This window comes from Mytilus trossulus, chromosome 10 (genome assembly GCF_036588685.1).
Source record: "Mytilus trossulus isolate FHL-02 chromosome 10, PNRI_Mtr1.1.1.hap1, whole genome shotgun sequence".
Taxonomy (NCBI): Eukaryota; Metazoa; Mollusca; class Bivalvia; order Mytilida; family Mytilidae; genus Mytilus; species Mytilus trossulus.
In genome coordinates, this window is record NC_086382.1 from 15827348 (window position 1) to 15841086 (window position 13739).

Below are 13739 nucleotides of genomic sequence, written 5' to 3' on the forward strand. Positions count from 1 at the left end.
AAGTGTATACTATAGAGGGATGGTTATGGGGGTTATGGGTCAAATCATTTAGCAATTAGTGGCATCTGGTTTAGGTAATATATATATATGATTCATTGTTATTTGTGGGATACCAGTTTTCATGGGTACAGGTGATTTGAATGTTTAACATAGTACACATTTTCTATAAGCTTGGTTGCAGAATTATTTAAAACCATGAATTCAAATATGCATAAAAATACCATTTGCAAACATGAATGGTGTTAAAAGAAACTCCATGTGTGACAGAATTGTACAGAACTACATAACATCTGCAATGAAATGTTACTAAAATGCCATGATTATGAAAACAAATAGAAAGTAATTATACCACATGACTTGTTACAAAACAATACAAAATTAAAAACCTTTAGTGCCAATATGGTACAGATGAAATATCTTATGTGGCAAAACTGTATGTGCAAGAACAATACCACATGTGAAAAAAATGGCATAGCAACAAGAACCACTCCACAGTGAGTGTTGAGACAACATTGCACTCTTCTTTTAAAGTAAAACTATTTACTCTAATAGTTGTAAGTAATAATGAACCTGAGACATATATATATGTTAATGGATCTCTATGAAATTTAAACACAAGGTTTGGAACCACAATAGGACACTTGATGTTAACAGTTATGGTTCCAACAGTTTAGGAACAAGGGGCCCAAAAGGGGTCAAACTAAGTATTTTTCTTAGTTTCCAGACAATGGCTTGTGTGTAAGTGTATGACAGGGATTAGGTTCTTCTCATATACAATACTAAACCCCCAACAGGAGGGATTGTACCTGGTATTCATATGATGAAGATAATTATAATCTTTCAATCAGTTTAATTAATTGAGGTCTTGAGCTGGCATGGCAGTAGCTGCTAGTAGTCTGTTGTTATTCATGTATTTTTGTCATTTTGTTTATTTTTATTTTGTTTCATATTCTGACATCAGACTCAGACTTCTGTTAAACTGAGTTTTACTTTGGGTATTGTTGTGCTTTTGTTTTTCAACATTGGTTAGAGGTTTAGGGGGTTATGGCCCAAACTGTTTAGGAATTAGAGGCCAAACATTTGTTCACATGAGGTCCAAAGGAACAGGCATAGAAAAAGTTTCCTGTTAAAGGTATATATGATTTTTTTTCTGAGACAAGTGCATGTGTCCAATGGGTCCAAAATTAAACTTTGTTTGATTTCATGAAAAAATGAATTATTGTGTTTCTTTGATATGCTGAATCTAAACATGTATTTAGATTTTTGATTATGGGTCCATTTTTCAAGTTGGTCCAAATTGGGGTCTAAAATTTAACTTTGTTTGATTTCAACAAAAAATGAATGTATGTAATTCTTTGATATGCTAAATCTAACCTGTAACCATGTATTGAGATTTTTGATTTTTGAGCCCTGTTATCAAATTGGTCCACATTGAGGTCAAAAGTGATCAAAATTAAACTTTGTTTGATTTCATCAAAAATTGAATTCTTGTGATTATTTGATATGCTGGATCAGTATTTATATTTTAGATATTTGACAATAATAGGAAAATAAATTGTTTTCTTGGAGTTCTTTGATATGCTGAATCTAAGCATGTACTTAGATTTATGATTATGGGCCCAGTTTTCAAGTTGGTCCAAATCGGGGGCCAAAATTAAACTTTGTTTGATTTCAACAAAAATTGAATATATGGGGTTCTTCAATATGCTGAATCTAACCATGTATTCAGAATTTTAACATTTGGGCCCGGTTATCAAGTTGGTCCACATTGAGGTCTAAAGGATCTAAAATAGAACATTATTTGATTTCTTTAAAAAATTGAATTCTTGGGGTTCTATGATATGCTGAATATAACCATGTATTCAGATTATGATATTAGACCATAATAGGTAACTGTACAATTTGAAGTTTTTAAGTTTAAGTTCTTAGACCACATTCATTCTGTGTCAGAAACCTATTATGTGCCAAATATTTAATCAATCCAAATTCAGAGCTGTATCAAGCTTGAATGGTGTGTCCATACTGGCCCCAATTATTCAGAGTTCAACCTCTGCGGTAGTATCAAGCTTCGCCCTGCAGAGCATTTTATTCAGAAATAATAGAATAAAGATACAAATAGGAAATAAAAGGTACGGAGAGTTGCAGATTTGTATAGAAAATAAGTTGCAATAATAAAGAAACAAAAAAAAACAATGTTTCAAACAGTTTATTTTATGTGACTGTCATACCAATGACAGGTTTAGCTAGCCATAAACAAGGTTTAATCCACATTTCTTCTACAGTGGGAAATGCCTGTACCAAGTCAGGAATATGGTGGTTGTTTTCCATATATTTAATAGGTTTGAACTTCTGATTTTGCCATTTGATAAGGGACTTTCCGATTTGAATATTCTTTGGAGTTTGGTATTTTTGTTATTTTACAGACATATTTTTGACAGAAGAGCAAACTTTTAAATATTCAGGTCAAAGCTGCTAAGTAGACTGTAAATATGAAATTAATTTAATTTATAAGTTGCAATTTGATGTTTCTGGGTGATAATACTTGAGGTTGTTTATAAGACATCTACTAAGATCTACTAACGGTAGACGTTATGACAGGACAAAGCCTGCTGATTTTGCTGTGATGTCGATTAGTCAAAGATTAGGTCAGAGTTAAAAAAAAAAAATATACAGCTATAAATGGTAAGAACATTTTTAAATCTTGGTTTCTGAATAAAACAATAGTTCTGGGGTAATTGTCTCGTCTGCGACGAAAGTCCACCAGCAGCGTAAACAAATAGTATAAAGCTAAATTTACATTTCAGAAGCTAGAAGATCTGAATGCTGCATACCTGGAATGCAGATACCTTATGTTACGAAGTTTCCGTCTGTCATATGTCCATTGTCATTGACCTCATTTTAATGGTTCATTGACTGCTTGACTATTTTATCTCAGGTGAAATATGATCTTATTATGAGTAATAGGATAACCATATTTGATATTTTGCTATCTTGCAGGGTCTACATGTTCGTCGTACAGAATCCACTCGTGACCTCTTCCTCATCTCGTGCATCTGTAATCAAAGTTAAAGTTACGGGGTGAAGTCCGTATCTCAGATACTTTAAGCAGTTGGTAACGTATATTTCGTGTATATATCCAACTTAAAGGTTTCATCTGACCTTGACCTCCATTTCATTGTTCATTGGACAATGTTTAGTTTTTGTGGTTTGGTATATTTCTCAGATACTATAAGCAATATGGACAATTTTGTGTTTTGATCTGATTCCCAGTTAGTATCAGCTCTAGGATCGATATATTTGGTGTATTGGATAATTGTTAGGTGTACATGTCTGTCATGCTTGGTTCTTCTGCACCGGCACTTGTCTCAGTTTCTCCCCTTATTCTATGTGTGCACAAGGTTTAGTCACCATGTATTAAACCTCAAGATTACAAAATTTTCTATAGAAATCACAAATAAAAAATAAAATGTGTTTAGAAATACCCAAGACATATGTTTATGACCCAGAAATAGTTTTACTGCAATAAAATGTAGGATTAATTACCTGCAACGGTCAAATTCAAGGGAATATTTTTTTAGACCTACTTTCGTATACAACCGGATGTGACATACCATGATTTGGTCGTATTACACCTAAAGAAGACCTTTTTGTTCAAGAAACTGACTGAGACTTTTTTCATTTGTTATACTGGTTATTTCAAGCATTTCTGTCAAGTTTTGTCATAATCAGTTCAATAGTTTGAGAAAAATCTAGTATAACGAAAGACGACATCTACAGCGATTCGAGCAAAATTTCTTCGACAAATCCAAACCAAGCCACATCAATTTATACCTCTTATTTCCTCAAAATTTCAATTTTTCAGGCCAATAAATAAAAATAATGGGGTAACTTTCACTCATTTATGGCAGAAATGATATAAGAAATGAGTAATTAGAGCATTTTAGCAGAATGAACAATCCATATAAAAGTTCACTGTCTCCAAGGAGGTTTCAATAAGTCCTTACGTAAAAATTAAATTCACGCCGCGTTCCAAAGAGGGACATAAAAGGCTTCTCTTTTAAAGAATAACTTGTCGTTACAACATTAGAAATAATTTCATCTACTAATTACTATATTATATTTAAGAATATTACCTAGGAAATTGTTATATCATAGCAAAATATAAGAAATAACCATCCCCTCCCAAAAAAAAAATAAATATGCACTTAGTATGGCTTATTCTGTCAATTGAATATTCATGGTACAGGCCTATTTCAAGACAATTTTCTCATAAAATGTGTTTTGGAGACTCAATTCACTCAGAATATTTCATTTTTTGTATTATTTCACTTAAATAGCAAGAAATTTTAACACATGAGAATACTCACAAGGCCATAGGTGCATATACAGCTTCCCATATTATGACAAGGTATTTACGTTTTTGTTGTTAATTTTATTTAAAAATGTCATTTAGTGATTATTAATGGAATGTAATACAAGATTTGATGAAATTTGATGAAATTTCAGAATAATAAAAATAATTGTAAGACTTTATTTATTGAATCTTACCTAAACAAATGAAAATGAAAGGATTTGATATAGATGAAACATTATAATTTATTTTTATACTTTTGGGTCATATAATGCTATCCTTTTTCATCATCTGCATCATTGTCCGAAGATGCATGGTTTCCTGATAATAACTTTAATATAAGTAAATAGAAATCAATAAAATTTTAACACAATGTTTTAACCACAAAAGGAAGGTAAGGATTGATTTTGAGGGTTATGGTCCCAAAGGTTTATGAATAAGAGGCCATCAAAGGGCCCAAATAAGCATTGTTGTAGTTTCCAGTCAATAACTTGTGTTTAAGTGTATACTATAGAGGGATGGTTATGGGGGTTATGGGTCAAATCATTTAGCAATTAGTGGCATCTGGTTTAGGTAATATATATATATGATTCATTGTTATTTGTGGGATACCAGTTTTCATGGGTACAGGTGATTTGAATGTTTAACATAGTACACATTTTCTATAAGCTTGGTTGCAGAATTATTTAAAACCATGAATTCAAATATGCATAAAAATACCATTTGCAAACATGAATGGTGTTAAAAGAAACTCCATGTGTGACAGAATTGTACAGAACTACATAACATCTGCAATGAAATGTTACTAAAATGCCATGATTATGAAAACAAATAGAAAGTAATTATACCACATGACTTGTTACAAAACAATACAAAATTAAAAACCTTTAGTGCCAATATGGTACAGATGAAATATCTTATGTGGCAAAACTGTATGTGCAAGAACAATACCACATGTGAAAAAAATGGCATAGCAACAAGAACCACTCCACAGTGAGTGTTGAGACAACATTGCACTCTTCTTTTAAAGTAAAACTATTTACTCTAATAGTTGTAAGTAATAATGAACCTGAGACATATATATATGTTAATGGATCTCTATGAAGTTTGGAACCACAATAGGACACTTGATGTTAACAGTTATGGTTCCAACAGTTTAGGAACAAGGGGCCCAAAAGGGGTCAAACTAAGTATTTTTCTTAGTTTCCAGACAATGGCTTGTGTGTAAGTGTATGACAGGGATTAGGTTCTTCTCATAGACAATACTAAACCCCCAACAGGAGGGATTGTACCTGGTATTCATATGATGAAGATAATTATAATCTTTCAATCAGTTTAATTAATTGAGGTCTTGAGCTGGCATGGCAGTAGCTGCTAGTAGTCTGTTGTTATTCATGTATTTTTGTCATTTTGTTTATTTTTATTTTGTTTCATATTCTGACATCAGACTCAGACTTCTGTTAAACTGAGTTTTACTTTGGGTATTGTTGTGCTTTTGTTTTTCAACATTGGTTAGAGGTTTAGGGGGTTATGGCCCAAACTGTTTAGGAATTAGAGGCCAAACATTTGTTCACATGAGGTCCAAAGGAACAGGCATAGAAAAGGTTCCTGTTAAAGGTATATATGATTTTTTTTCTGAGACAAGTGCATGTGTCAAATGGTTCCAAAATTAAACTTTGTTTGATTTCATGAAAAAATGAATTATTGTGTTTCTTTGATATGCTGAATCTAAACATGTATTTAGATTTTTGATTATGGGTCCATTTTTCAAGTTGGTCCAAATTGGGGTCTAAAATTTAACTTTGTTTGATTTCAACAAAAAATGAATGTATGTAATTCTTTGATATACTAAATCTAACCTGTAACCATGTATTGAGATTTTTGATTTTTGAGCCCTGTTATCAAATTGGTCCACATTGAGGTCAAAAGTGATCAAAATTAAACTTTGTTTGATTTCATCAAAAATTGAAATCTTGTGATTATTTGATATGCTGGATCAGTATTTATATTTTAGATATTTGACCATAATAGGAAAATAAATTGTTTTCTTGGAGTTCTTTGATATGCTGAATCTAAGCATGTACTTAGATTTATGATTATGGGCCCAGTTTTCAAGTTGGTCCAAATCGGGGGCCAAAATTAAACTTTGTTTGATTTCAACAAAAATTGAATATATGGGGTTCTTCAATATGCTGAATCTAACCATGTATTCAGAATTTTAACATTTGGGCCCGGTTATCAAGTTGGTCCACATTGAGGTCTAAAGGATCTAAAATAGAACATTATTTGATTTCTTCAAAAAATTGAATTCTTGGGGTTCTATGATATGCTGAATATAACCATGTATTCAGATTATGATATTAGACCATAATAGGTAACTGTACAATTTGAAGTTTTTAAGTTTAAGTTCTTAGACCACATTCATTCTGTGTCAGAAACCTATTATGTGCCAAATATTTAATCAATCCAAATTCAGAGCTGTATCAAGCTTGAATGGTGTGTCCATACTGGCCCCAATTATTCAGAGTTCAACCTCTGCGGTAGTATCAAGCTTCGCCCTGCAGAGCCTTTTATTCAGAAATAATAGAATAAAGATACAAATAGGAAATAAAAGGTACGGAGAGTTGCAGATTTGTATAGAAAATAAGTTGCAATAATAAAGAAACAAAAAAAAACAATGTTTCAAACAGTTTATTTTATGTGACTGTCATATCAATGACAGGTTTAGCTAGCCATAAACAAGGTTTAATCCACATTTCTTCTACAGTGGGAAATGCCTGTACCAAGTCAGGAATATGGTGGTTGTTTTCCATATATTTAATAGGTTTGAACTTCTGATTTTGCCATTTGATAAGGGACTTTCCGATTTGAATATTCTTTGGAGTTTGGTATTTTTGTTATTTTACAGACATATTTTTGACAGAAGAGCAAACTTTTAAATATTCAGGTCAAAGCTGCTAAGTAGACTGTAAATATGAAATTAATTTAATTTATAAGTTGCAATTTGATGTTTCTGGGTGATAATACTTGAGGTTGTTTATAAGACATCTACTAAGATCTACTAACGGTAGACGTTATGACAGGACAAAGCCTGCTGATTTTGCTGTGATGTCGATTAGTCAAAGATTAGGTCAGAGTTAAAAAAAAAATATACAGCTATAAATGGTAAGAACATTTTTAAATCTTGGTTTCTGAATAAAACAATAGTTCTGGGGTAATTGTCTCGTCTGCGACGAAAGTCCACCAGCAGCGTAAACAAATAGTATAAAGCTAAATTTACATTTCAGAAGCTAGAAGATCTGAATGCTGCATACCTGGAATGCAGATACCTTATGTTACGAAGTTTCCGTCTGTCATATGTCCATTGTCATTGACCTCATTTTAATGGTTCATTGACTGCTTGACTATTTTATCTCAGGTGAAATATGATCTTTGTTTGGATGGAGAGTTGTCTCATTGGCACTCACACCACATCTTCCTATATCTTATTATGAGTAATAGGATAACCATATTTGATATTTTGCTATCTTGCAGGGTCTACATGTTCGTCGTACAGAATCCACTCGTGACCTCTTCCTCATCTCGTGCATCTGTAATCAAAGTTAAAGTTACGGGGTGAAGTCCGTATCTCAGATACTTTAAGCAGTTGGTAACGTATATTTCGTGTATATATCCAACTTAAAGGTTTCATCTGACCTTGACCTCCATTTCATTGTTCATTGGACAATGTTTAGTTTTTGTGGTTTGGTATATTTCTCAGATACTATAAGCAATATGGACAATTTTGTGTTTTGATCTGATTCCCAGTTAGTATCAGCTCTAGGATCGCCATATTTGGTGTATTGGATAATTGTTAGGTGTACATGTCTGTCATGCTTGGTTCTTCTGCACCGGCACTTGTCTCAGAAAAAAAATCCTATATAAACCTTAATATAACACGAAGGAATTTTTGTCTGAGTTCATCTGACCGTGATTTCATTTTCATCGATCTTTGATACGTGATACTTGTAATAAAACCTTCACCATTTTAAAGACTTTCAGCATAATTCAATCATAAATCAAGCAGGCGAGACATTTCAGCGAGTGCAATCCTGTTTTCAGGAACATTTGCATAAGACATATGCATTTTGATGGATTGGTTCAGGGAAACCTCTGCCAGAAAGTTTTACTGTACATCATATGGTCCCCGGAGAAAGCATTTACATATATTACAATGTTTGTTTCTTTGCTTCTATGTTTTATATGTTAAGCCCCACCTAGGAGCATTATGTTTTTGGTCTTTGCGTCCGTCGTACCGTTCGTCTGTCTCGCTTTATGTTAGTTTTTTGTCAAGGTAGTTTTTGATAAAGTTGAAGTCAAATCACCTTGAAACTTAGCACACATGCTCCCTATGATATGATCGTTCTAATTAATTTTAATGCCATTTTAGAGTTTTGACCCCAATCTCACGGTGCACTGAACATAGAAAATGATAGTGCGAGTGGGGCATCCATGTACTATGGACACTTTCATGTTGATAAATATTATTACTTGTAAAGTATCGGGACCATTTATCAAGTGCGATGCGGGGAACACGGGCTTGCCATGTTAATTCGAGCTATACATAATTTGTTTGTTTTTATTATTTTTCAGTATACATGGTTGGTTTTAATAACTTCTGAGAATACACAAGCTACATATGCCAGTCTTATTCAAAATGATGAAAGAAAAGAAAAAAACCCATATTAGAATTACTTCAATTCATATAATTAATTATGGTAAATTTGACAAGTAAAGTAATACAAAATTTTAAACTTTTATAAGTTTATACATTGCATCTATGGTTTTACTTTATATGGTTCATACAACATGAAAAAGCATATTACCGGTATATCACCTGTATTCATTTATCACTGTGTATCATCGCCACCGGAAATTGGGTACTAACGAAGCGGAGAGAAATAGAAAAAAAAACTAAACAAGTTAGGAATTCGTTCAATTTAAAGCATTTCCACTCATTTGATGAGGGTGCCGCTTAAGAAATGATTTTCTGATATATAATTCTTTTAATTATTAGGCCGATAAGTACAAAATAAAAACAAGATTTTGTGTAATACTCCAAAACTTGCCACTTAGTACCGGAAAATTTCGAGGTCTATCGTCCTTTGTAGCCCCATTCTCAAGATATTGAACTGTTTTTCATTATTTTTCCAGACACGATTTTAGAATATTATAGTGTGGCATCATATTTAATGAAATTTGTTGTCAAAAACATGTTTTTTATGGAATATGGACAAAAACACTGTTTGTTTGTTGTACGGCGAATTGCAGGACGTTGTACGGCGAATTGCAAAATAACAACTTTTGTCTGTACGGCGTCATGCAATATATTATAATTTTAAGAGGAAATTAATCACTGTTTAGATAATATCAAGTGACGATATTTTGTTGATATCAAAGCTTTACAGGCTTACAAACATACAACATGTCTTTCTAATCAAATATTATCAAATATATGCCGTTAATTCAGTTCAGGAGGCCTCGTTGCCTTCCGCTTTTCGATTTTGTAAAAAAGTTTTTTTTTTAAACCATATTATCCTAAATACATTAATATATATATATCGTTATACTACTAACGACTGTAAATGTTGTCTTATTTGTTGTTAGGGTGAAATTTTGTAAGTTCAATAAAATAAACCGTCCATTCATCTTTTGTTGGTGCTAGTTTTTTTTTTTTTTTTTTTTAGATAAAAACAGTTAAGATGTGGTATGATAGCAAATAAGATAACTATCCATCAGGATCAAATAAACTGTATGTAAGCAATTATATGCTATCGTACGGCCCTCAACAACGAAAACTCGTCCCTTATAGTCGGCTATACAAAGCACCGAACGAAAAATGTGGAAGGACTCAACAAGAAAGCGAACGGCCTAACTCATAACAAAACAATTTATGAAAAAAAAGAGATGAAGCAACGACAACCACCGAACCACAGGATCGAGAATCCGGACAAACACATAAAATTGTTTAGTTATTTAATTTCTGAAATGACTCATTTGTAAAAATAAACTTTGAATTAAGAAAATACTTTGTTTTCATCGAAAGTAAGGAGAAACAAATCGTGAATTGCATTTCGAATTAATTGTTTTGTCTGTTTCTATCTAATGCATTTTATCTAATGCATAATTAGATGGGGGGGGGGGGGGGGGGGGGGTAGTGGGTCTGTTAACATGTTAACAACACCTCGATTTTGGCAAACACAGATAACAACATATTTTAAATGCTGATAAGATTTAACAGCAACTTTAATGACACATGGACAGACAATTGAACTGATGGAAAAGCAGACGGAGTGATTGACTCTAAGAAAAAAGACTAGTATGTCATGAATAATCGAAAATGCTTCAAACACCAAAAGGGAGGCTTCTTCTGGTTATGTATATTGTTGAGTAAATGTTTTGTGTCAATCAATCGAAGAAAACTTGGGTTATCGTCATGGCGTAGGAAAGTGTAACAAACAGATAGAATGAGTGAATACTATAGGGCGCGAACATTTTTTATTTTGGCGGGGGCTTTTATAAATTATAGTTACATTGCAGTCAGGGTATTCATACGACTCATTGCTTACATGATTTTATTGAAAGGAACAAGTCTAGTTATTTCCTATGTTCAATTGGAATAAGCTTGTCTCTGCCTCCTGTTAATGCTGGTAGTGGTGCTTCAATGATCAGTTTTCCCCTATCGCTCAATTTTGATGTCAAAAACTCTGGCCTTACTTCTTTTGGTATGACATATTGTCTAGCAAATTCACGGTAAGCTGATCTGTTTGGGTCGTTTTTATCTTCATGCCTAGCATGAACGGACAGTTGATTTCCGGTTGTTTTGACCGTAATTTCTTCCGGTTTGAATTGCGCAACATCGAATTCTAGATAAAATTTTCTTGAACCGTCACGTTCCTGAGTTATAGGATTGTCCATCTTAAAATTTTCTGTTAGACGCCAATCGTCGACTGACGGCAAGACGGGTGGCTGTGATGGAGCTACTGCTACACTTCGAGACATACTATCACACATGCGTTTCATTTCATCGTTCATTCTCCTCATTTCATGGTCGACGCTGCTACTCGGCACCACTCTGGTTTCTTGCAAAGGTCGCTCATATTCGAATGGAATCTGATCTCTGTACGTTGTCATAGGCATAGATGGTTGCATTGACGTTGAATATCTATAGTCATATGAGGGGAAAGAGTCGTGATAAATCGGCATTCGACGATCATAAGACGACGGCCAAAAGTCTCATTCATATCGGATAGGCACCGATCTAGGTAACATTGACATTATGGAGTCGTCAAAACTTATTCCAACTTTTCTGTATAAAGAACACTGACAGTTTTTATAGGAAGTCCAATTCAAACAGCTTTATCATCCAGAATCTATAGACGAACTGTATAATGATGTCAGGGCTGTCTGGAACTGTCTTTTCGTGATGTTACAAAAGGTGAATAAATAAAGTAACAAAAATTCTTTGATAGATATAATGTCCTAAAGCCATTAATTTATATCACCACATAGATCTGGACAGGTAAATTAATCTATTGCTGTATGGATATTTCTCGCAGGTAAAAGATGCTCCACGGCAACTGGTGAATCATGTATGTTTATTTTACCTTTGTTTTATTTGTGTGATTTAATTACCTATTTTATATACCTTTATAATATAGTCATGGTCTAAAGAAAAAAAAACTTTATTATCTATTCACAGATGTGATATGACGTCACTTTGAATAGATACACAACTAAACTGCAAGACATCAAATCGTATGAAATAAAATGTGCTACAATTTTATTTTCTTAAAAAATACTGAGAGCTCTGGTGATATGTAAGAAAGTTTGCATACTTTGTTAAAAGGATTGCAGCAACCACGACTGGCATCCATGGAACTGATTGATAAAACATTACTGTTAATGATATTCTGATTTTGTGATCGTTCACGCTTTATTAAAATCAACTAACTTATGCTGAATTGTTTGACGTCAAATATTGAATTCCAGCAAAATCTTGCTATTAATCTAATCGTGTAGTTCATTGTTAATGCTAGATTGTCGCTGAGATGCAACATTCTCTATAATGACTTATCTTAAGACTGTAACCAAACCATCACTTCATATACATAAAAGAAATTAGATAAACCGAACCCCATAAACAAACACCATGTGACTACTCCGATAAAAGTTCAAACAGAGATACACAATAACAAGTCAACAACGCATGCATGGTGCTCACAGTCTGGGTACAATAAGTGATGAGGTCACATACCCGTTGCCAGGGGGGTTCATGGGGTTCGTACGACACAACCAACTCCCTTTGAAAACGTATAAGTCAACGTTTTGTTTGAATTGTGACTGGTAAAGTTGAGTTCGTGAGTCCAAATACCTCCCCCTCTTGGAAATTTCTGGCTACGGCTACGGGACTGGGACAGTTGTATAGTCATACATACTTCATTATTTTCCCTATCTAGACTTTGATGTGATAACACATAAAACACACAGTAAAAAAAACCTGCACAATGCAGCTACCAACAGATTGAATACATCTTTAACTATTTTACTTGTATATCTCATTCTTAATATCACCACATTTGCCGTTGGATATTTAATTGTAAATACACATTGTATTTTCTGTTGCCTCCTAGGCAGTAAACAATAGTACAGGTTAATATTACTACAACAAGTCTAAATGTTGGTTATTTATTTGGAGTTGGACACGAAATTTTATGGTCGGTTCCTTTTAACTAAAAGAGGGACGAAAGACACCAAAGGGACAGTCAAACTCGTAAATCTAAAACAAACTGACAACGCCATGGCTAAAAATGAAAAAGACAAACAGAAAAACAATAGTACAAATGACACAACATAGAAAACTAAAGAATAAACAACACGAACCCCACCAAAAACTAGGGGTGATCTCAGGTGCTCCGGAAGGGTAAGCAGATCCTGCTCCACATGCGGCACCCGTCGTGTTGCTTATGTGATTACAAATCCGGTAAATAGTCTAATTCGGTAGGTCAAATTCATGAAAGGGAAGGGGATTATAGCTACGACGTAAGGAACATATCCGATATCATTTGTGAAACGGTTATTCCATAACGGTCAACCAACTCGTGATGGCGTCCGTAAAATTTACGAAGGGATGATTTCAACTTCACCATTTGGAACTCTTGGTTTAATAGCTTCCTTGTGAGCAGTAACCCTCTATCAAGAAAATCATGATAGGAAATGCAAGCACGGGAATATCGTATCAATTGGGAGATATATACCCCGTATGCAGGTGCTGCTGGAATGTTGCTACTTAGAAATGGAAAGTTCACAATTGGAAAGCTGAAATCATCTCTTTTGTCGTAAAGTTTTG

The 13739-nt window shown here is 33.6% G+C and overlaps 1 protein-coding gene across 1 annotated transcript; it reads right to left on the bottom strand.

Moving 5' to 3' along the window:
• Positions 1–10967: 10967 nt before the first annotated feature.
• LOC134686048 (protein lethal(2)essential for life-like) lies at positions 10968–11776 on the bottom strand. The gene has a single exon (XM_063545746.1). The coding sequence runs from the start codon at positions 11594–11596 to the stop codon at positions 10988–10990; it is 609 nt and encodes a 202-aa protein (XP_063401816.1). The 5' UTR covers positions 11597–11776; the 3' UTR covers positions 10968–10987.
• Positions 11777–13739: the final 1963 nt, after the last annotated feature.

Coding starts and splice junctions, on each gene's coding strand:
- LOC134686048 (XM_063545746.1), bottom strand. CDS start 11,596: ATGCCGATTTATCACGACTCTTTCCCCTCATATGACTATAGATATTCA.